This window comes from Salvelinus namaycush, unplaced genomic scaffold (assembly GCF_016432855.1).
Source record: "Salvelinus namaycush isolate Seneca unplaced genomic scaffold, SaNama_1.0 Scaffold12, whole genome shotgun sequence".
Classification (NCBI taxonomy): Eukaryota; Metazoa; Chordata; class Actinopteri; order Salmoniformes; family Salmonidae; genus Salvelinus; species Salvelinus namaycush.
This window is the reverse complement of record NW_024057897.1, coordinates 630,485-655,380: the sequence shown is the minus strand read 5'-3', so window position 1 is coordinate 655,380 and position 24,896 is coordinate 630,485. Positions and strand designations below refer to the sequence as shown.

The 24,896-nt window shown below is 47.7% G+C and overlaps 1 protein-coding gene across 4 annotated transcripts; it reads right to left on the bottom strand.

Annotated features, from left to right (window-relative positions):
- amotl1 (angiomotin like 1) lies at positions 1-23,599 on the bottom strand. Of its 4 annotated transcripts, XM_038982538.1 has the most exons (12): positions 23,260-23,599; positions 22,515-22,855; positions 19,238-19,411; positions 17,764-19,145; positions 16,963-17,107; positions 10,775-10,852; positions 9,225-9,346; positions 8,275-8,424; positions 7,897-8,111; positions 3,003-3,119; positions 755-1,302; positions 1-605 (listed from the first exon to the last, which is right to left on the bottom strand). In XM_038982538.1, exons 2-12 carry the CDS (start codon positions 22,840-22,842, stop codon positions 544-546), a joined length of 3,321 nt encoding a protein of 1,106 aa, XP_038838466.1. In that variant the 5' UTR covers positions 22,843-22,855; positions 23,260-23,599; the 3' UTR covers positions 1-543. The 4 variants fall into 4 exon arrangements, with proteins under 4 accessions (XP_038838466.1, XP_038838469.1, XP_038838467.1 ...); XM_038982541.1 differs by lacking the exon at positions 22,515-22,855; XM_038982539.1 differs by lacking the exons at positions 22,515-22,855; positions 23,260-23,599 and adding an exon at positions 20,305-20,495.
- Positions 23,600-24,896: the final 1,297 nt, after the last annotated feature.

Here is a 24,896-nt window from a genome sequence, read left to right as displayed (position 1 = left end):
TCAGCAGTGAACAGGCTTTTATTCCAGCCCTTAACAACATACATACATACAACATTGTTGATAGGTAATACAATGAATTGATTAGAAAACAAAGTTACACAGACTGACAGCAGGGGGAGACAGAGTACATGTTTATATTCATTGTCACGCAGCACAGTAAAATCCATTTACAAATCAAAGAAGTTTGAAATGTTTTTGTGGACGAAATCAATATTAACTCTCAGCAGAAATAAGTTTTACAAATCTAATCTTTCTGTACCGTTCATTTGTACGAAAATGCATGCTTTCCAACAAAGCAAACTTGCCTCTGAAATGCATTTAACTGAAGAAAAACACACACACAACTTGAAAATAACTTTACCAGACTAAAGGCACACTTTTAGAGCAGGACAGAGGTCTTCCCCATCTCTCTCTCTCTCTCTTTCTGCCATCCAATGAGCCTCCAGTTTCCATCACAACTAGTCTATCAGTCAGCCATCATTACTTTAGTTTGTTTCATCCTCAGTTGTTCAGCAGCAGCTTCACAAGACCCCACCGTGTCCATTAGATAAGGATCTCCACTAAGTCTGTGCCTGGTAGGTGTGGGGGCTGGGCTCTAGTCTTATCTATGGAGACAGAAAGAACACTTAGCTGAAGAGATGTAGAATATCAGACCCAACATTAGAATTTAGTTGCTGAACTAGGGGTCAGTTTTACATTACATTTTGGACTGGGTTCACTGTTCCTTGATTGTTCAGTCTTAGCTGTCACTCACCTGTCCTCTGGGTCCTGGCCAATCCCAGCCAGGCTCTGCTGGGGAGGGGCAGGACTTTGAGGGACTCGGAACCTTTGTCAGTCTGAGTGCTGCTGTCTCTACTACCCGTCTTAGAATGGGAGGACAGGAGAGGAGTGGAGGGGAGGGAGAGGGGGAGGGTAGAGAATTGAAGGGAGGAGGAGAGGGGGAGTGTAGAGAATTGAAGGGAGGAGGAGAGAGGCAGGGTGGAGGAGAAAGGCAGGGTGGATGAATAAGATGGTGTAGTGGAGTAGGGGAGGGTGGATGAGAAAGCAAGAGTGGAAGGGAGGGAGGAGGTGGTAGATAAAGAGGAAGGTGGGGAAGAGAGGAAGGGGAGGGATGGGAGGTGGTTTCTCTCTTTCCTCTCGTCTGTCTGAGAAGCTTGTCGTGGGTGCAGTCCTGTTGCTAAGGAGATGGAGGGGGTGGAGCGGGCAGGGCGGAGGGCGCTGAGGTCACCGCGAGAGTTCCGTTGCTGTAAAACCTTTATCAACGCATCCTTCTCTATCAGCTGGGCATACAGGTTCCTTATCCTGTACACAAACACAGAAAACACAACCTTGATCCTATTGACTAAAAGACAGAGTGAAGCAATACAAATAAATCAACAATTAAGATGCCTTTTAGACAAGATCAACCACTCCACAAATTTCTTGTTAACAAACTATAGTTTTGGCAAGTCGGTTAGGACATCTACTTTGTGCATGACACAAGTAATTTTTCCAACAATTGTTTACAGACAGATTATTTCACTGTATCACAATTCCAGTGGGTCAGAAGTTTACATACTGTGCCTTTAAACAGCTTGGAAAATTCCAGAAAATTATGTCATGGCTTTAGAAGCTTCTGATAGGCTAATTGACATCATTTGAGTCAATTGGAGGTGTACCTGTGGATGTATTTCAAGGCCTACATTCAAACTCAGTGCCTCTTTGCTTGACATCATGGGAAAATCAAAAGAAATCAGCCAAGACCTCAGAATAAAAACTTGGGACCTCCACAAGTCTGGTTCATCCTTGGGAGCAAATTCCAAACACCTGAAGGTACCACGTTCATATGTACAAACAATAGTACACAAGTATAAACACCATGGGACCACGCAGATGTCGTACCGCCCAGGAAGGAGACGCGTTCTGTCTCCTAGAGATGAGCGTACTTTGGTGCGAAAAGTGCAAATCAATCCCAGAACAACAGCAAAGGACCTTGTGAAGATGCTGGAGGAAACAGGTACAAAAGTATCTATATCCACAGTAAAACGAGTCCTGTATCGACATAACCTGAAATGCCGCTTAGCAAGGAAGAAGCCACTGCTCCAAAACCGCCATAAAAAAGCCAGACTACGGTTTGCAACTGCACATGGGGACAAAGTTTGTTCTTTTTGAGAAATGTCCTCTGGTCTGATGAAACAAAAATAGAACTGTTTGGCCATAATGATCATTGTTATGTTTGGAGGAAAAAGGGGGAGGCTTGCAAGCCGAAGAACACCATCCCAACCGTGAAGCACAGGGCTGGCAGCATCATGTTGTGGGGGTGCTTTGCTGCAGGAGGGACTGGTGCACACACAAAATAGATGGCATCATGAGGATTAAAATGATGTGGATATATTGAAGCAACATCTCAAGACATCAGTTAGGAAGTTAAAGCTTGGTCTCAAATGGGTCTTCCAAATGGACAATGACCCCAAGCATACTTCCAAAGTTGTGGCAAAATGGCTTAAGGACAACAAAGTCAAGGTATTGGAGTGGCCATCACAAAGCCCTGACCTCATTCCTATAGAAAATTTGTGGGCAGAACTGAAAAAGCGTGTGCGAGCAAGGAGGCCTACAAACCTGACTCAGTTGCACCAGCTCTGTCAGGAGGAATGGGCCAACATTCACCCAACTTGTTGTGGGAAGCTTGTGGAAGAATACCCAAAACGTTTGACCCAAGTTAAATAATTTAAAGGCAATGCTACCAAATATTAATTGAGTGTATGTAAACTTCTGACCCACGGGGATTGTGATGAAATAAATAAAAGCTGAAATAAATAATTCTCTCTACTATTATTCTGACATTTCACATTCTTAAAATAAAGTGGTGATCCTAACTGACCTAAGACAGGGAATTTTTACTAGGATTAAATGTCAGGAATTGTGAAAAACTGAGTTTAAATGTATTTGGCTAAGGTGTATGTAAACTTCCGACTTCAACTCTATATATATATATATATGTGTGTGTGTGTGTTTGTGTGTACCTGTGCTCCATGTCATTGCAGCGTCTGGTAGCCTGCTGTACATCATCCTCCTGACACAGTGTGCAGCCCGTCATCTCACTGTAGCTACCACTGCGAGAGTGCACCACCAAGGGGTCCCTACACACACACACACACACACACACACACACACACACACACACACACACACAACCTTGTGAATGTTAACCTGTTTAAAGGTCTTACTCACATTGGCTACAGAGAGCGAGATCCCAGTCGTCCGGAACAGCTGGTAGAAGGCATTTCGTTGGTCTGGTCACAGCTAGGTTTCCCTTTGTAACCAGTGATAGTTTGCAAGCCCTGCCACATCTGACAGACGTCAGAGCTGGTGTAGTAAGATCCGATCTTAGTCCTGTATTGACGCTTTGCCTGTTTGATGGCTCGTCAGAGGTCGTAGTGGGATTTCTTATAAGCGTCTGGAGTAGTGTCCCTCCCCTTGAAAGCGGCAGCTCTACCATTTAGCTCAGTGCGGATGTTGCCTGTAATCCATGGCTTCTGGTTGGAATATGTACGTATGGTCACTGTGGGGACAACGTTGTCGATGCACATATTAATGATACCTGTGGCTGATGTGGTAAACTCTTCAATGTTATCCGTTGAATCCCAGAACATATTTCAGTCTGTGCTAGGGAAACAGTCCTTTAGCTTAGCATCCGCTTCATCAGACTACTTCTGTATAGAGCACGTTACTGGTACCTCCTGTTTTACTTTTGTTTTTAAAGCAGAAATCAGGAGGATATAGTTATGGTCAGATTAGCCAAAGGGAGGGCGTGTTAGCTATGTACAGTATTCCTCTCTGTGTGTGGAGTAATTGTTTTTTTGTTGAACCTTTATTTAACTAGACAAGTCAGTTAAGAACAAATTCTTATTTATAATGACGGCCTACTGGGGAACAGTGGGTTAACTGCCTTGTTCAGGGGCAGAACAAGAGATTTTTACCTTGTCAGCTCAGGAATTTGATCTAACAACATTTTGATTACTGGCCCAACGCTCTAACCACTAGGCTACCTGCCGCCTCTACGCTCTAACCACTAGGCTACCTGCCGCCCCGGTGATCTAGAGTTGTGTCAACTCTCTGTGTGTGGAGTAGAGGTGATCTAGAGTTGTGAACCTCTCTGTGTGTGGAGTAGAGGTGATCTAGAGTTGTGTCACCTCTCTGTGTGTGGAGTAGAGGTGATCTAGAGTTGTGTCTTCTCTCTGTGTGTGGAGTAGAGGTGATCTAGAGTTGTGTCACCTCTCTGTGTGTGGAGTAGAGGTGATCTAGAGTTGTGAACCTCTCTGTGTGTGGAGTAGAGGTGATCTAGAGTTGTGTCACCTCTCTGTGTGTGGAGTAGAGGTGATCTAGAGTTGTGTCACCTCTCTGTGTGTGGAGTAGAGGTGATCTAGAGTTGTGTCACCTCTCTGTGTGTGGAGTAGAGGTGATCTAGAGTTGTGTCACCTCTCTGTGTGTGGAGTAGAGGTGATCTAGAGTTGTGTCACCTCTCTGTGTGTGGAGTAGAGGTGATCTAGAGTTTTGTATGTGTCTCTGTGTGTGGAGTAGAGGTGATCTAGAGTTTTGTCACCTCTGTGTGTGGAGTAGAGGTGATCTAGAGTTTTGTATGTGTCTCTGTGTGTGGAGTAGAGGTGATCTAGAGTTTTGTCACCTCTCTGTGTGTGGAGTAGAGGTGATCTAGAGTTTTGTATGTGTCTCTGTGTGTGGAGTAGAGGTGATCTAGAGTTGTGAACCTCTCTGTGTGTGGAGTAGAGGTGATCTAGAGTTGTGTCACCTCTCTGTGTGTGGAGTAGAGGTGATCTAGAGTTGTGAACCTCTCTGTGTGTGGAGTAGAGGTGATCTAGAGTTGTGTCACCTCTCTGTGTGTGGAGTAGAGGTGATCTAGAGTTGTGTCACCTCTCTGTGTGTGGAGTAGAGGTGATCTAGAGTTTTGTCACCTCTCTGTGTGTGGAGTAGAGGTGATCTAGAGTTTTGTCACCTCTCTGTGTGGAGTAGAGGTGATCTAGAGTTGTGTCACCTCTCTGTGTGTGGAGTAGAGGTGATCTAGAGTTTTGTCACCTCTCTGTGTGTGGAGTAGAGGTGATCTAGAGTTGTGTCACCTCTCTGTGTGTGGAGTAGAGGTGATCTAGAGTTTTGTCACCTCTCTGTGTGTGGAGTAGAGGTGATCTAGAGTTGTGTCACCTCTCTGTGTGTGGAGTAGAGGTGATCTAGAGTTTTGTCACCTCTAGTTGCAAAGGTAACATGCTGGTGATAATGAGGTCACACAGATTTCAGTTTCCCTGCATTAAAATCACTGGCCATGAGAAGCGCTGGCACAGGGTGTGGATTTCCTTGTTTGCTTATGGCCCTATGCAGCTGATTGAGTGTGGTCTTAGTGCCAGCATCGGTTTGAGGAGGTATATAGACAGCTTGGAAATATATAGATAAAAACTCTGTTGGTAGTTAGTACGGTCTGCAGCTTATCATGATGTATTTTAACTCTGTTGGTAGTTAGTACGGTCTGCAGCTTATCATGATGTATTTTAACTCTGTTGGTAGTTAGTACGGTCTGCAGCTTATCATGATGTATTTTAACTCTGTTGGTAGTTAGTACGGTCTGCAGCTTATCATGATGTATTTTAACTCTGTTGGTAGTTAGTACGGTCTGCAGCTTATCATGATGTATTTTAACTCTGTTGGTAGTTAGTACGGTCTGCAGCTTATCATGATGTATTTTAACTCTGTTGGTAGTTAGTACAGTCTGCAGCTTATCATGATGTATTTTAACTCTGTTGGTAGTTAGTACGGTCTGCAGCTTATCATGGGGTATTTTAACTCTGTTGGTAGTTAGTACAGTCTGCAGCTTATCATGATGTATTTTAACTCTGTTGGTAGTTAGTACGGACTGCAGCTTATCATGATGTATTTTTATTTATTATTATTTATTTATTTTTAAATTTTATCCCATTTTCTCCCCAATTTTCGTGGTATCCAATCGCTAGTAATTACTATCTTGTCTCATCGCTACAACTCCCGTACGGGCTCGGGAGAGACGAAGGTTGAAAGCCATGCGTCCTCCGAAGCACAACCCAACCAAGCCGCACTGCTTCTTAACACAGCGCGCCTCCAACCCGGAAGCCAGCCGCACCAATGTGTCGGAGGAAACACCGTGTACCTGGCCCCCTTGGTTAGCGCGCACTGCGCCCGGCCCGCCACAGGAGTCGCTGGAGCGCGATGAGACAAGGATATCCCTACCGGCCAAACCCTCCCTAACCCGGACGAAGCTATGCCAATTGTGCGTCGCCCCACGGACCTCCCGGTCGCGGCCGGCTGCGACAGAGCGCGAACCCAGAGACTCTGGTGGCGCAGTTAGCACTGCGATGCAGTGCCCTAGACCACTGCGCCACCCGGGAGGCCCCATCATGATGTATTTTAACTCTGTTGGTAGTTAGTACGGTCTGCAGCTTATCATGATGTATTTTAACTCTGTTGGTAGTTAGTACGGTCTGCAGCTTATCATGATGTATTTTAACTCTGTTGGTAGTTAGTACGGTCTGCAGCTTATCATGATGTATTTTAACTCTGTTGGTAGTTAGTACGGTCTGCAGCTTATCATGATGTATTTTAACTCTGTTGGTAGTTAGTACGGTCTGCAGCTTATCATGATGTATTTTAACTCTGTTGGTAGTTAGTACGGTCTGCAGCTTATCATGATGTATTTTAACTCTGTTGGTAGTTAGTACGGTCTGCAGCTTATCATGATGTATTTTAACTCTGTTGGTAGTTAGTACGGTCTGCAGCTTATCATGATGTATTTTAACTCTGTTGGTAGTTAGTACAGTCTGCAGCTTATCATGATGTATTTTAACTCTGTTGGTAGTTAGTACGGTCTGCAGCTTATCATGATGTATTTTAACTCTGTTGGTAGTTAGTACAGTCTGCAGCTTATCATGATGTATTTTAACTCTGTTGGTAGTTAGTACAGTCTGCAGCTTATCATGATGTATTTTAACTCAGGCTAGCAAAAACTCGAGACTTCCTTACCATTAGAGTTTGTGCACCAGCTGTTAACACCACTCCCGCCTCATCTTACCCGAGGCTGCCGACCGGTCTTGACAACGCACAGAAAAGCCAGCGAGACGTATATTATCAATGTCCTTGTTCAGCCACGACTCCCAGAAACATATTACAGTTCTTCGGGTCCCACTGACAGGATAGTTTCGAACGGAGCTCGTCCAGTTTGTTCTCTGGTGACTGTACATTCACCAACAGAACGGAGGGTAGAGGAGGATTATTAGATTCACCAGACATACTCGTCAGGATGCCGGTTTGCCTGCCTCTTTTGTGCCGTCGATCTCAAGAAGCTGTTTTCGGTCATAGGAAATTATGGCAGAGATATAATGTACAAAAAATGTTAAGATCAGCATAAAAAAAAAACAGCGGAATTGGTCAGGAGCCCGTGTAAAACAGCTTCTATCCACTGCAGCGCCATCTCTACCTGTGTGCATGAGTGACCTGTTGGGATGTGTGTGTACCTGTGTGCATGAGTGACCTGTTGGGATGTGTGTGTACCTGTGTGCATGAGTGACCTGTTGGGATGTGTGTGTACCTGTGTGCATGAGTGACCTGTTGGGATGTGTGTGTACCTGTGTGCATGAGTGACCTGTTGGGATGTGTGTGTACCTGTGTGCATGAGTGACCTGTTGGGATGTGTGTGTACATGTGTGCATGAGTGACCTGTTGGGATGTGTGTGTACCTGTGTGCATGAGTGACCTGTTGGGATGTGTGTGTACCTGTGTGCATGAGTGACCTGTTGGGATGTGTGTGTACCTGTGTGCATGAGTGACCTGTTGGGATGTGTGTGTACCTGTGTGCATGAGTGACCTGTTGGGATGTGTGTGTACCTGTGTGTGTTGGCTGTAGCAGCAGTCTCCATGTTAAAGTGTCTCATGGCGTTCTCCTGCAGGTACTTCTGTTCCCAACGGGTAGAGTCAGCCTCTAGAGCCAGAACCCTCTCCTCCCTCTGCCTCAGCAGCTCCCTCAGAGCATGGGCACTGCCCTCCCCTACACCCCCACCCCCACCTGGCCCAGTGGTCCCAAGCACACCCCCACACACTCTCTGAGGGGAGGAGAGTGAGGCGGAGGTGTGGAAGAAGGAAGAGACATATGTAAAAAATGAAACAGATTTAGGACAATCCAGACCCACTTGTATGCATTAACAAATAGCATATGACCTGTTATGACATTGTTATGACCCGCCAAGAGAGCGTTATGTGTGGTACCTGTTGCGTGCGCAGTGTGTGTAGCTCTCTCTCCAGCCGTGTGCGCAGGCGTCTCTCAAGCTGCTCTCTCTTCTCACACGCCGTCTGCAACTGCACCACAGCATGCTGCAACCCTTCCACACGCGCCGCATACACACACTTCACACGCAGCTACACACACACACACACACACACACACACAGAGACCAGGGAGGAATGGACACAGATACAGTATGTTGGATTGATCTGTATGTGTATATGGTGTGTGAATAAGTGTCTGAATGAATGACGTACTGTGACGTAATGTGATATACCGTGACGTGATGTAATGTACCGTGACGTAATGTAATATACCGTGATGTGATATACCGTGACGTAATGTGATATACTGTGACGTGATGTGATATACTGTGACGTAATGTGATATACTGTGACGTAATGTGATATACCGTGACGTGATATACCGTGACGTAATGTGATATACCGTGACGTAATGTGATATACCGTGACGTGATATACCGTGACGTAATGTGATATACTGTGACGTGATGTGATATACTGTGACGTAATGTGATATACCGTGACGTGATATACCGTGACGTAATGTGATATACCGTGACGTAATGTGATATACCGTGACGTGATATACCGTGACGTAATGTGATATACTGTGACGTGATGTGATATACTGTGACGTAATGTGATATACCGTGACGTAATGTGATATACCGTGACGTGATATACCGTGACGTAATGTGATATACCGTGACGTGATATACCGTGACGTAATGTAATATACCGTGATGTGATATACCGTGACGTAATGTGATATACTGTGACGTGATGTACCGTGACGTAATGTGATATACCGTGACGTGATATACCGTGACGTAATGTGATATACCGTGACGTGATATACCGTGACGTGATATACCGTGACGTAATGTGATATACCGTGACGTGATGTATACCTCCTCCTCTAAGTGTAGTGCTCTCTGCTGGGCGCTGCTCAGAGCTGACTCCAGTCTCTCTGCCCTCCGCTGCTGCTTCTCCACCTCTTCCTCCAAACGCTCTTTCTCTATCAGTCCATCCCCTGAGAGACAGTGAGAAAACAGAGAGAAGGAAAGGGGGAAGATAAAAGATAAGAGAAAAAATGCTCAAATCAGACTTACTAACCCTTTAAAGTTAGAATTAGAGAACCCGATACTCCTCATGACTGGAATGTTCAGAGGTAGCAACATTGCATCCAGCTCTACAGTTGACCAAACTCTAGGTAGGGGTGGATGTGTGTTGGGTGGGGGATGGTGGATTAAGGGGGGGGGGGGGGGGGGGGGGGTAGTGGAATCTGCTGAGGCTGCATTCCCAGCACAGACCAGATCATTCCCCTTTGTCTCTGGGTTAACATGTCACACACATGCGGAAGAGGGGAGAAAGACAGGTGTGTGTAAAGGGAGGAGGGGAGGAGGTATGGTGCAGAGTATTTGGGTAGTTTGTGGGGGGGGGGGGCTGACAAGTTGAAAGAGCACCTGTCCTAAAAATGCTATAAGATATCCCCCCTTTCCCTCCCTTTGCCTGTCTCTACTGGCCTCCCCCTCTCTTTATCTCTCCCTCCCCACTCTATCCCTCATTCCTGGTGTTACATACCAGACAGCCCAGTGAAATACAACAAACACTTCCTCTCCTCTCTCATGGTGCCCAGGGAGGGAGAGAAATGGGGAGAGAGGGAGTGGTGGGAGAGAGAGAGAGAGAGAGAGAGAGAGAAAGGCAGTGGGAGAGAGCGAGAGAGAGACAGAGGCAGTGGGAGAGAGGGGAGTGGAAGAGAAAGGGAGTGGGAGAGAGAGAGGGAGTGGAAGAGAGAGGGAGTGAGTGGGAAAGAGAGAGAGAGAGGGAGTGGAAGAGAGAGGGAGTGAGTGGGAAAGAGAGAGAGAGAGAGAGTGAGTGGGAAAGAGAGAGAGAGAGAGAGTGAGTGGGAAAGAGAGAGAGGGAGGGAGATAGAGCGCAAGAGAGAGAGAGAGAGAGAGAGAGAGAGAGAGATAGAGCGTGAGAGAGAGAGAGGGAGAGGGAGGGAGAAAGAGAGAGAGAGAGAGAGGGAGGGAGAGAGAGAGAGAGAGAGAGGGAGAAAGAGAGAGAGAGAGAGAGGGAGGGAGATAGAGCGTGAGAGTGTGATAATGTGAGAAAGGTGGTGGTCAGGAGGAGAAAGTTCTCTCTGTTCCTCTCTGTTTGGGTTTCCAGGCCAGACGAGGTCACTGTCTGTATTCACACTGACTCTCTAATAAAAGTGTGTGTGTGTGTGTGTGTGTGTGTGTGTGTGTGTGTGTGTGTGTGTGTGTGTGGCTAAAAGGAAATGGGATAATTGTATGTGTGCTGAATTTAGCCTGGGAAGAGAGGGAGTGGTGGAGAAAAGAGAAGAAAACCTAAATGCTGGGTGTGTCCTCATTCCCACTCACAAACACTCATCAACAGCACAAACACACAAACACTCATCAACACCACAAATACAGACACAAACACACACACTTACTAAGCTCAGCAGCATGTCCATCCTCCTCTCCTTCTGGCTCACAGCACGCTAGCTGTTGATTGGCAGTCTCCAGGCGATCTGAGACATAACATAGATGTGACACAGTCACACACAGACGTGACAGTCATACACAGACGTGGCACAGTCATACACAGACGTGGCACAGTCATACACAGACGTGGCACAGTCATACACAGACGTGGCACAGTCATACACAGACATGACAGTCATACACAGACGTGACACAGTCATACACAGGCGTGATACAGTCATACACAGACGTGACACAGTCATACACAGACGTGGCACAGTCATACACAGACGTGACACAGTCATACACAGACGTGACACAGTCATACACAGACGTGACACAGTCATACACAGACGTGGCAGTCATACACAGACGTGGCAGTCATACACAGACGTGACACAGTCATACACAGACGTGACACAGTCATACACAGACGTGACACAGTCATACACAGGCGTGATAGTCATACACAGGCGTGATACAGTCATACACAGGCGTGACACAGTCATACACAGACATACACAGACTTAACAAAGTAATACAGAGACATAACAGTCATACACAGACATAACATAGTAATACACAGACATGGCACAGTCATACACAGACATGATAGTCATACACAGACGTGGCACAGTCATACACAGGCGTGATACAGTCATACACAGGCGTGACACAGTCATACACAGACATACACAGACATGACAGTCATGACAGTCATACAGAGACATGACACAGTCATACAGAGACATGGCACAGTCATACAGAGACATGGCACAGTCATACAGAGACATAACACAGTCATACAGAGACATGACACAGTCATACACAGACATGGCACAGTCATACACAGATGTGACACAGTCATACACAGACATGATAGTCATACAGAGACGTAGCACAGTCATACACAGTCATACACAGGCGTGACACAGTCATACACAGACATGACAGTTATACACATACATGACACAGTCATACACAGACATGACACAGTCATACACAGACATGACACAGTCATACACAGACATGACACAGTCATACACAGACATGACACAGTCATACACAGATGACAGTCATACAGAGACATGGCACAGTCATACTGTTTCTCAAATGATTGCCTCGCCTGGTTTACCAACTACTTCTCTGATAGAGTTCAGTGTGTCAAATCGGAGGGCCTGTTGTCCAGACCTCTGGCAGTCTCTATAGGGGTGCCACAGGGTTCAATCCTCGGGCCGACTTTCTTCTCTGTATACATCAATGATGTTGCTCTTGCTGCTGGTGATTCTCTGGTACACCTCTACGCAGACGACACCATTCTGTATACTTCTGGCCCCTCTTTGGACACTGTGTTAACTAACCTCCAGACAAACTTCAAGGCCATACAACTCTCCTTCCGTGGCCTCCAACTGCTCTTAAACGCAAGTAGAACTAAATGCATACTATTCAACCGATCCCTGCCCGCACCTGCCCGCCCGTCCAGCATCACTACTCTGGACGGCTCTGACTTAGAATACGTGGACAACTACAAATACCTAGGTGTCTGGTTAGACTGTAAACTCTCCTTCCAGACTCACATTAAGCATCTCCAATCAAAAATTAAATCTAGAATTGGCTTCCTATAACGCAACAAAGCATCCTTCACTCACGCTGCCAAACATACCCTCGTAAAACTGACCATCCTACCGATCCTCGACTTCAGTGATGTCATCTATAAAATAGCCTCCAACACTCTACTCAACAAACGGGATGCAGTCTATCACAGTGCCATCCGTTTTGTCACCAAAGCCCCATACACTACCCACCATTGCGACCTGTACGCTCTCGTTGGTTGGCCCTCGCTTCATACTCGTCGCCAAACCCACTGGCTCCAGGTCATCTACAAGTCTGCTAGGTAAAGCCCCGCCTTATCTCAGCTGACTGGTCACCATAGCAGCACCCACTCGTAGCACGCGCTCCAGCAGGTATATCTCACTGGTCACCCCCAAAGCCAATTCCTCCTTTGGTCGTCTTTCCTTCCAGTTCTCTGCTGCCAATGACTGGAACGAACTGCAAAAATCTCTGAAGCTGGAGACTCATATCTCCCTCACTAGCTTAAAGCATCAGCTGTCAGAGCAGCTCACAGATCACTGCACCTGTACATAGCCCATCTATCTACCTACCTCATGTCACGTTCCTGACCTGTTTTCTGTTATTTTTGTATGTGTTTAGTTGGTCAGGGCGTGAGTTGGGGTGGGCATTCTATGTTTTGTGTTTCTATGTTTAGGTCATTGTAATTAGCCTTATATGGTTCTCAATCAGGGACAGGTGTTTGACGTTTCCTCTGATTGAGAACCATATAAAGGTAGGCTGTTCACACTGTTTGTTTGTGGGTGATTGTCTTCCGTGTCTGTGTCTGTGCACCACACGGGACTGTTTCGTTTGTTCGTTCGTTTGTGTCGTCTGTACCTGTTCATGCGTTCTTCGTGTATATGTAAGTTCGTTTGTTCAGGTCTGTTGACTTCGTTTATTATTTTGTAAATTCTCAAGTGTGTTTAGTTTTCGTCTTGTTTAATAAATATCATGTCGTACAACAACGCTGCGCTTTGATCCAATCCCTACTCCTCCTCTTCGGACGAAGAGGAGGAGGACAACCGTTACAGAATCACCCACCAAACAAGGATCAAGCAGCGTGAGAGGAACCAGCAACAGCGGCCAAAAAAACAGGACTCGTGGACTTGGGAGGAAATATTGGACGGAAAGGGACCCTGGGCTCAACCAGGAGAATATCGCCGCCCCAAAGCTGAGCTGGAGGCAGCGAAAGCAGAGAGGCGGCGTTTTGAGGAGCTAGCTCGGAAGCAGGAGAAGGATCTGGGCTACACTACGTGGGAGGAGATCGACAGGTGGGCGATCGACCCAGGGCGAGTGCCGGAGCCCGCCTGGGATTCTCTGGCGCAGTGCGAGGAGGGATACCGGCGAATGGAGGCAGCACGAAGACGCGGTAGGAAACCCGAAAGTAAACCCCAAAAATGTCTTGGGGGGGGGCTAAAAGGGAGAGTGGCGAAGTCAGGTAGGAGACCTGCGCCTACTCCCTGTACTTACCGTGGAGAGCGAGAGTACGGGCAGACACCGTGTTACGCAGTAGAGCGCATGGTGTCTCCTGTACGTGTGCATAGCCCGGTGCGGTACATACCAGCTCCTCGTATCGGCCGGGCCAGATTGAGCATTGAGCCAAGTGCCATGAAGCCGGCTCTACACATCTGGCCACCAGTGCGTCTCCTCGGGCCGGCTTACATGGCACCAGCCTTACGCATGGTGTCCCCGGTTCGCCTACATAGCCCGGTGCAGGTTATTCCACCTCCCCGCACTGGTCGGGCGACGGGGAGCATACAACCAGGTAAGGTTGGGCAGGCTCAGTGCTCAAGGGAGCCAGTACGCCTGCACGGTCCGGTATTTCCGGCGCCACCTCCCCGCTCCAGCCCAGTACCACCAGTGCCTACACCACGCACCAGGCTTCCAGTGCATCTCCAGAGCCCTGTTCCTCCTCCACGCACTCTCCCTGTGGTGCGTGTCTCCAGTCCAGTGCCTCCAGTTCCGGCACCACGCATCAAGCCTCCTGTGCGTCTCCAGAGCCCTGTACGCACTGTTCCTTCTCCCCGTACTCGCCCTGATGTGCGTGCCCTCAGCCCGGTACCACCAGTGCCGGTACCACGCACCAGGCCTATAGTACGCCTTGAGAGTCCAGTGTGCCCTGTTGTTGTTCCCCGCACTAGCCTGAAGGTGCGTGTCCTTAGCCCGGTACCTCCAGTTCCGGCACCACGCACTAGGCCTACAGTGCGCCTCAGCCGGCCAGAGTCTGCCGTCTGCCCAGCGGCGTCTGAAATGCCCGTCTGCCCAGCGGCGCCTGAACTGCCCGTCTGCCCAACGGCGCCTGAACTGCCCGTCTGCCCAACGGCGCCTGAACTGCCCGTCTGCCCAACGGCGCCTGAACTGCCCGTCTGCCCAACGCCGTCTGACCTGTCCGTCTGCCAAGTGCCGCATGAAATGCCCGTCTGTACTGAGCCTGCAAAGCCGCCCGTCTGCCATGAGCCTTCAGAGCCGTCCGCCAGACAGGAGCCGCTAGAGCCTTCCGCCAGACAGGAGCCGCTAGAGCCTTCCGCCAGACAGGAGCAGCCAAAGCCTTCCGCCAGACAGGATCAGCCAGAGCCTTCCGCCAGACAGGATCAGCCAGAGCCTTCCGCCAGACAGGATCAGCCAGAGCCTTCCGCCAGACAGGATCAGCCAGAGCCTTCCGCCAGACAGGATCAGCCAGAGCCTTCCGCCAGACAGGATCAGCCAGAGCCGCCAGCCAGTCATGAGCAGCCAGAGCCGCCAGCCAGCCAGGATCCGCCAGAGCCGCCAGCCAGCCATGAGCTGCCTTCCAGTCATGAGCTGCCCTTCAGTCATGAGCTGCCCTCCAGTCATGAGCTGCCCTCCAGTCATGAGCTGCCCTCCAGTCATGAGCTGCCCTCCAGTCATGAGCTGCCCTCCAGTCATGAGCTGCCCTCCAGTCATGAGCTGCCCTACAGTCATGAGCTGCCCTACAGTCATGAGCTGCCCTACAGTCCGGAGCTGCCACTCAGTCCGGAGCTGCCACTCAGTCTGGAGCTGCCACTCAGTCTGGAGCTGCCAGTAGTCCGGAGTTGCCTCTCTGTCCTGAGCTACCTCTTTGTCATGAGCTACCTCTCTGTCCTGAGCTACCTCTCTGTCCTGAGCTACCTCTCTGTCCTGAGCTACCTCTCTGTCCTGAGCTACCTCTATGTCCTGAGTTATCTAGGGGGGACCGGTGTGAAGGTTCCTAGACCAGGGTTGGGGGCGAGGATCGCCACTCGGAGGACGCTAAGGAGGGGGACAAAGACAATGGTGGAGTGGTGTCCTCGTCCTGCGCCGGAGCCGCCACCGCGGACAGATGCCCACCCAGACCCTCCCCTTGAGTTTTAGGGGTGCGCCCAGAGTTCGCACCTTGAGGGGGGGGTTCTATCACGTTCCTGACCTGTTTTCTGTTATTTTTGTATGTGTTTAGTTGGTCAGGGCGTGAGTTGGGGTGGGCATTCTATGTTTTGTGTTTCTATGTTTAGGTCATTGTAATTAGCCTTATATGGTTCTCAATCAGGGACAGGTGTTTGACGTTTCCTCTGATTGAGAACCATATAAAGGTAGGCTGTTCACACTGTTTGTTTGTGGGTGATTGTCTTCCGTGTCTGTGTCTGTGCACCACACGGGACTGTTTCGTTTGTTCGTTCGTTTGTGTCGTCTGTACCTGTTCATGCGTTCTTCGTGTATATGTAAGTTCGTTTGTTCAGGTCTGTTGACTTCGTTTATTATTTTGTAAATTCTCAAGTGTGTTTAGTTTTCGTCTTGTTTAATAAATATCATGTCGTACAACAACGCTGCGCTTTGGTCCAATCCCTACTCCTCCTCTTCGTCCGAAGAGGAGGAGGACAACCGTTACACCTCATCCCCATACAATATTTATTTATTTATCTTGCTCCTTTGCACCCCAGTATCTCTACTTGCACATTCATCTTCTGCACATCTACCATTCCAGTGTTTAATTGCTATAGTGTAATTACTCTCCCACCATGGCCTATTTATTGCCTTAACTCCCTTATCTTACCTCATTTGCACACACTGTATATAGACTTTTTGTTTTCTTTTGTTCTACTGTATTATTGACTGTATGTTTTGTTTATTCCATGTGTAACTCTGTGTTGTTGTATGTGTCGAATTGCTATGCTTTATCTTGGCCAGGTCGCAGTTGCAAATGAGAACTTGTTCTCAACTAGCCTACCTGGTTAAATAAAGGTAAAATGAATAAATACAGAGACATGGCACAGTCATACAGAGACATGGCACAGTCATACAGAGACATGGCACAGTCATACAGAGACATGGCACAGTCATACACAGACATGGCACAGTCATACACAGACATGACACAGTCATAACATAGTCATACAACATAGATGAACATGTTCAACTCCTCTTTCTTCTATTAACACAACTTATTGGTCAAAATGACCCAAATCCCAAACATACAGCTAAGAAGAAGGTTGAAAAAAGGGTGACGGCACTTTAAGGACCCAATTATTTACTTTGTTTTCAACATCCTTTTACAGGTCCCTCCCTCCTGTCCTACCTCTCAGGTCTCTGTTGAAGACAGTCAGGCGTCTAATCTCCCCCTCCAGTTTGCATCTCATGGTTCGGTCCAGTCCCTCCCTCTTTGACGAGCTCTTCATCAGCCAATCATACTCTTCAGAGATCCTCTGGAGCTCCTCCTCTAACTGCAGTACAAGGAAGAGTAGTTCGTAGAAAAGACTGAAATAGGGTCAGATATGTTTCTTCCCCTAATGCTTTAAGGCAGGGTGGATGATTAGTTGACTAATTGAATCAGGTGTGCCAGTTTAGGGTTAGTACAAAAATGTGAAGCGCGGGGGGGGGGGGGGTTGTTAAACCCTGGTATGAAGCCGTTTTTATATCAATATCAAATCATTTCTGGGTAACAATTAAGTACCTTACCGTGATATAGTTCCAATCAAATGTTCAAAAATATCTTTATAGCAAAACCATTTCTCAAGCAAGAATTCAGCTAGGACTGTCTGGGAGTGGTCTAAACGGGGAGGGGAAAACTGAAACGTAGCTGTTATTGGCAGAGAGGTTTGGAACTATTTGTTATTGGTCTATTAATCAATTTACCACATGGTGATGTCACCATGGAAAGCCAAAACTGCTGATTATAAGGTCCTGTGCAGATTGTATTTTCAACCAGCAACTATCAGGAAATAACAATGATCAAATGTGTTCACACTTTTACAGTGTTAATTTTATCAGCTGTTGTACAATATGATATAAAACACACAAAACATTAAAATATTGACTGTAATGGGCCTATAAGGTTATAGTGAATCAGTTATACAGTCACATACAAACTCCCTCATACCCAGTGCAGTTTGGAGGCCTTCTCTCTGTGTGTCAGCAGCTCGTGTCTCAGAGTCTGGTTCTCCTCACACAGCAGCTGGACCATCTGCTGCACCTTGGCTGCCATGACCACCTCCACACCGGAGGGGCCTGGGGAAGGTTGTTGAGGCTGAGGTTGGAGCTGAGAGACACGGGTAGAAGTCTGGGCCTGGATGTTGGGGAGAAGGGTGGAGGTGTGGGTCTGGGAGGGTGTGGGACTGTGGTGGTACTGGACTGAGGGACCCCCTAGGGCCCCGGGGTGGTGTCGCCTGCTCTGGTACTCAGGTGGGGGGTTGCTCTCAGCTCTGGTTGGCTGGACTGTGGACCAGTCCATTATTGTGGAAGAGGGGGAGTCAATGAAGGGAGGGCCCAGCTCAGAATGAGAGGAGGGGGGCTGGGGTTTCCCTAAGGGGGAGCAGGAGGGCGGCTGAGTGGGCTTGAAGGGGTACTCTGGTGGGGGTCCGCGGGGGTCTACTGATCCTGTGAGTGGGGTTATGTTTAGGGGTGGGGGGTAACTGGGGGAGGGGTTGCTAGAGGGAAGGTTACTAGTTCCATTGGTCTCAATGCTGATTTGGAGGATCCTCTGGCTGAGGGAATACACATGACCCTGCTTCAGTTCCCTCAGAGCAGAGTCTCCATTGGCCCCTCCACCCCAGATAGACAAACCCTCAGCCTCATCCCCATCACTCATAAAGCCTTGCTGAGGGCCCAGGGGTGGGCTGGGGCTGGGGAAAGGAGAGGGGTCAGTGTTGGTGTCAGGGCTAGAGGTCTCAGAGGAGCTGTTAGGAGCTAAGCTGGTCCAGGCTGAGAGCTGGCTGTCTGGGGTGTGAGAGGGGCTAGGCAGGCTCTCCTGGTCCTCCAGTGTATAATACAGCTGGTCCTGGTAGTGGTGTTGTCCCTGGGTCTGGGCCTTGGCCTGCTCATAGCTCGGCAGCTCCTCTAAACTGGGCTGGAGGGAGGGTTGGGGATGAGGGAGAGGGGGCTGGGGGGGTCCATGTTTCTCCACGGAGCTACCGTCAGCCTGCTGCTCCTGCCCCTGAGGCTCCTGCCGAGCCCAGCGCAACTGGGGGAACTGGGGGTGAGCTAGTGGGCGGTGAGGGAAGGTAAGGGGGTAAGGTGGTAGTTGGCTGTCTGAGGTGGGGGCGCCGCTACAGTCTGTACTGCTGGGCGGCTGCTGCAGCAGGGGTGGGGAGGCCACCTGGGAGGGCTGCATGGGGTTCAGGTTGTCACTCTGAGGCCCCCATCCTCCCTCTCCTCCTCCTCCGTAGCTGGTTTGTTCTTGTATGGTGCTTGAGAGAAGATTCCCGCCCTCCTCCTCCTCTCCTCGCATGGCGCTCACACAGGGGTGGGACACAAACGCCAAGGCTGCATCACATAGGAAACAGCATGGGTCAGAGGTCAATTTCCGTTGAATAATGCCTAAGGCCTAGCTTATCTCCCCCTAACTGCTAGTGTACCTGGTTCCCTGGCAGGTGTGGAGGTGCGATGGGTGGGATGGATGGACACTGACAGTGGATGAGTGGTCATTGAGGTGGGGTCATTGTTGATGGAGAAGGGGACTGTTTCTGGGGGGCACTGTACGACGTCCTCCAGTGCAAAGACTCCTGGGAAACTATGGTACAAAGAGAGACCTGGAAAAGAAACAAAACATAAATAGTTGTTTGTACTTCTAAGTTATAATAGGTTAGGGACCAGGTGAGTGTTAGTGCCTAGTTCTCAGGAGACAACACTGTCTGGTCATCTGCTGTCCTCAGCATTCCCATCCTGGTGTTTCCCTCCAGTACCTCTCAAAGCAAACAGACTCAACCACATGTCCAACTATTGCCTGTCCTCTGAGACACACACACAGTAAAATGTGGAAGATGTCCAGAGAATATTTGAACCATATGCATAGCAAGCTTGCTGTTGTGACCTACTGGACAACTGACACATTAACCCAGGGTTTCCCAAACTCGGTCCTGCCCCCCGTTTCCCAAACTCGGTCCTGCCCCCCGTTTCCCAAACTCGGTCCTGCCCCCCGTTTCCCAAACTCGGTCCTGCCCCCCGTTCATGTTTAGTTAACTGATTCAAATAATCAAAGCTGATGATGAGTTGGTATTTAAATCATCTGTGTAGTGTTAGGGCAAAAACCAAAACGTGAACCCAGGGGGGGCCCCAGGACCGAGTTTGGGAAACCCTGCACTAACAGACCGAAATAGAACTCTGACACACTAAAGGACAGAAATAGACAACTGAACTGACACATTACGGAACGAAATAGAACCAGAGCCAAATGCCAGCACTATGTAGTCAGTTATAACTGCGACCAAGCCGCTATGCACACTTTGAAGACAAACACCCAAAAGTTATTTAGGCAAGTTTACTTCCCGAAAGCCGGTCAGAGACGGCCCTACAAAATTTGAGACAGCTCAATGAGTCTGTGCGTGCCGCAAGGAGCGCGTGGATTGAACTGACCAAAACATCACATGCTGTAAGAAAGCTGACCTCGCGCACTTCTTTCCCTTATACAGGCATAAACGTTTACCTCGGTACTAAATGACCGGTCGTGTTGAGAAACTTCTCTCCGCACGCTAATGGTGCAACCGGTCTTGATGCTGACTCCACCGGCTTTCAGAAAAGCAGATTCGGGCAGAGGCGCAAACAGCAGTGGGTCAGCGACAGTAGCGCGATCATAATCAGCCCCGGACCGTTCGTTCTGGCATGAGCGGAATGACAACGCAAGACCTGCAGTTCAGGGGGGCGTGCTGGGGTCCTAGCGCCCGCAAGTTAATAACCAGGGGTCTTCTTCTTCTTATTAATTAAGGTTTTATGACAGACTACACCAAATGATGTATTGCTGCCACCTACTGTATTAAAACAAAAAATATTCCATTGGGCGGTAGACCCCACATCATACAAAACATGAATAAACAAACACCCCACTCCTTCAGGCACAGTTCAGATCCCCTCCTGAACAAGCTCGGGGCCTGTGACGATGGAGCATTCATCAACAGGATTCCTTGTAATACCTCTGCTGTAAAATCCTTGAGTCCTAATAAACACTCAGCCACACTCACAATGATGCCTGTTTTCTCCGATGTCCTCTCTGTTCGCACTGTGCAGTTGATAACCAATGCAGTAAATGCTACAAAGTCCACCTTCTTTTAACATGCAACATGTCAGAATCCCTCTGCAGACAAGGAATATTCTCTGGTGTCTCTACTCCTGCTACCATTAGTTCTTCAACTCCACTCCTTTCTTCCACTCGTCTCACTGCTTCCGGATAGGAGACATGCTGGACAGCTCTTATGTGGGTCAGTTTGCATGCATCAACCACTTGATCCAATTCTTCACATATATACGGTATCCTTTGTATTTACTTCTAGCGCCAGGATACAGCATATACGTGAGGAATTGGATCAGGTAATGGCAGTAGGAGTAGAGACACTAGATAATATTCCTTGTCTACAGAGACGCCCTGCTTCAAAGATCCACACACGTTTCCTCCGACACATTGGTGCAGCTGGCATCCGGGTTAAGCTGGCATTGTGTCAAGAAGCAGTGCGGCTTGGTTGGGTTGTTTTTACGGAGGACGCTTGGCTCTCGACCTTCGCCTCTCCCGAAGTCCGTACGAGAGTTGCAGCGATTAGATAAGACTATAACTACCAATTGGATACCACAAAATTGGGGAGAAAAAGGGGTAAAAGTTCAAATATATATATATATATATATATATATATATATATATATATATAAATAAATAAAAAGATCCCCAAACAACACACTCCAATCCCATATCTTCTTGAGGCGCAGAGCACGCTCTTCTCATTACTCTCATCGATGCCACCTCAATTTCTATAGAGGCTTCAAATGGATCTCCCAGATAACGACATAGATCCAAAACCCTTACTCTGACCAGAAAAAGACTGAACCAGGCTTGGATTTGTTTGATTCCACAACCACTTGACTTATCTTATTTCCTTTTGAATTCGCCTCTGTAATCCAATTTGTCTCACTCTCATCTCTACTCACGCCATCTTATTCAAACAGAACATCCGCTTCCGCCATTTTCTTCCCTGGGCCCTTTCACCAATACCAATCGGAAAGGCTCTAATCAGGGGTCATAGTTCAACCCCAGGATATAGGGTTCCAATGATGTCACGACCCCAAGAAAAACCAAATGGATTCAGTTAGGTTCAACTGTAAAACTGATGGTGATTTAGGGATGGAAAGAGAGCTCTACCTAACTCTGTCTCACCTGGTGTTTTGTTACAGGTAATATTTTTCAGAGCCTTCTTTTCACACACACACACACACACACACACACACACACACACACACACACACACACACACACACACACACACACACACACACACACACACACACACACACACACACACACACACACACACACACACTTATTTTTCTAACCTAGTGGGGACCTAAAATTGATTTCCACTTCCATTACGATCTTCCTTAACCCCTAATCCTAACCTTAACCCCTAACCCTAACCCTAATTCTAACCCTAACCCTAACCCTAACCCTAACCCTAACCCTAACCCCTAAGCTTAAAATAGCCTTTGTCCTCGTGGGGATGTGGGAAGCTTCCTTGTTTTACTATCCTTGTGGGGATTTTTGAGGATTTCAGGTCCCCACAAGGTTTGATAAACAAAACCACACACACACACACACACACACACACAGGGAGAGAGGTGGGTGGTGGGGGGGGGGGGGGGGCATGTGTAGACTACCTCCGTCATGCTCGGGCTCGTTGGACACTCCAATGTGATCCAGCCATTGAGCCACATCTTCTGGAATCCAATTCTCACCAGACTCCAGTCCTGCTTTCCCCCTGGGTGCAGAATCCAGGCCAGCATTTATGTCAGACCCTGACTCCAGACCAGCCTTCACCCTGGGTTCAGAATCCAGGCCAGCATTTCTTTCAGACCCTGACTCCAGACCAGCCTTCACCCTGGGTTCAGAATCCAGTCCAGCATTTCTTTCAGACCCTGACTCCAGACCAGCCTTCACCCTGGGTTCAGAATCCAGTCCAGCATTTCTTTCAGACCCTGACTCCATGCCTGCTTTCCCCCTGGTCAGAGGAAGCTCTGGTTAGGGTGTGTGTGTGGTTAGCTTTATTCCTGCATGTGAGAACTTGCTTGGTACTCAACTACAGTCTGTAAACACCTACTTGTGCGTGTGTGTGTGTAGTCTGAAAAACATTCCCTACAGCAACAAGACACCATGTGTGAGAGATCTCTATCCCTATTTCCCTTTATCTCTCACTTCTCTCACACACTTTCCCCTTGCTTATTCACACTACAGATTAGAGCAGAGGAGAAAGTCAATCACAGATCACTCTCACAGTACCTACGCTTTATCCCCCCCCCCCCCCCCCCCTCTCTCTCTCCATCTGTCCATTTCTCTCTCCGTCCCTTCCTCGCCCTCTGTCTCCCTCTGCCCCCTCACCCCACCATTTAATGGAGATTGTCCTACCTGAGTGTTGCCCGTGGATAATGTCGGATGAGAACGATGATGGTGAGAGTCAGCGATGAGTGTGTGCTTTGGGGCGTCTAAACCCACCAAACCATCAAACCCCACAGTCACACAGACATGCCGACTCTGCCCAGACCTGCCTCAACACACACACACACACAAACACACACACACATAGGGGCGTCCTTGGAATGAGGGAGGGAGAGAAAGAGGCAAGGGAGTGATAGAGGTGGGATAGAGAGAGAAGAAGAAGAGAGGAAGAATTAAATAACCAAGTAGAGAGAGAAAAATAAAGAAATATTAATTTCTCGTACATTCTGCCTCTTCGTCTGTGTTTAGAGACATTCTGTCTGTTCTGTTATCTGGCCACTGAGGGGACACACACACACACACTCTCTCTCTCGCTCTCTCTCGCTCTCTCGGTTTGAGCCAGTTACCGGAAGGTCACTATTTCAAATCCCGAGCCAAAAAGGTGAAAAATCGGTCGATGTGCCCTTGAGCAAGTCACTTAACCCTAATTGCTACAAGGTTGTTATTGATAAGCAGACCCTGGCCATGACCCCACTCTCAGAGAATGTCTCAGGGAGATATGCAAAAAAAAAACATTTTCAATACATACTTGTACATGTGTGAAATAGGACAAATATAAGCACCCACCAAATTATTACTATTACACATACTGCCAGTGGTGGAAAAAGTACCCAATTGTCATACTTGAGTAAAAGTAAAGATACCTTAATAGAAAATGACTCAAGTAAAAGTAAAAGACACAGAGCAAACTTCTACTTGAGTAAAAGTTTAAAAGTATTAGATTAAAAATATACTTAAAAGTATCAAAAGTAAATGTAATTGCTGAAATATACAAAGGTATCAAAAGTGAAAGTTAAAGTATAAACCATTACAAATTTCTTATATTAAACAAACCAGACAGCACCATTTTCTTGTTTTGTATATATTTAAGGACAGCCAGGGGCACACTCCAACATTCAGACATCATTTAAAAATGAAGGATGTGTGTTTAGTGAGTCCGCCAAATCAGAGGCAGTAGATGACCAGGGATGTTCTCTGTTTAGTGAGTCCGCCAAATCAGAGGCAGTAGATGACCAGGGATGTTCTCTGTTTAGTGAGTCCGCCAAATCAGAGGCAGTAGATGACCAGGGATGTTCTCTGTTTAGTGAGTCCGCCAAATCAGAGGCAGTAGATGACCAGGGATGTTCTCTGTTTAGTGAGTCCGCCAGATCAGAGGCAGTAGATGACCAGGGATGTTCTGTTGATAAGTGGGTGAATTGGACCATTTTCCTGTCCTGTTAAGCATTCAAAATGTAACTAGTACTTTTGGGTGTCTGGAGTAAAAATGTATGGAGTAAAATGTATGGAGTAAAATTACAATATTTTCTTAAGGAATGTAGTGAAGTAGAAGTAAAAGTAGTCAAAAAATATAAATAGTAAAGTACAGATACCCCAAAAAACTTACGTAGAACTTTAAAGTATTTTTTACTTAAGACCTTTACACCACTGCGCTCTAGCGAGTAGAGAGTATATGACATCATTCATTCCTAATCTCTAATTTGTTCCTAATCTCTCATGACTCTAAAATAAAACCTATATGCCGCTATAAAAGCATATAGCCTACCTAG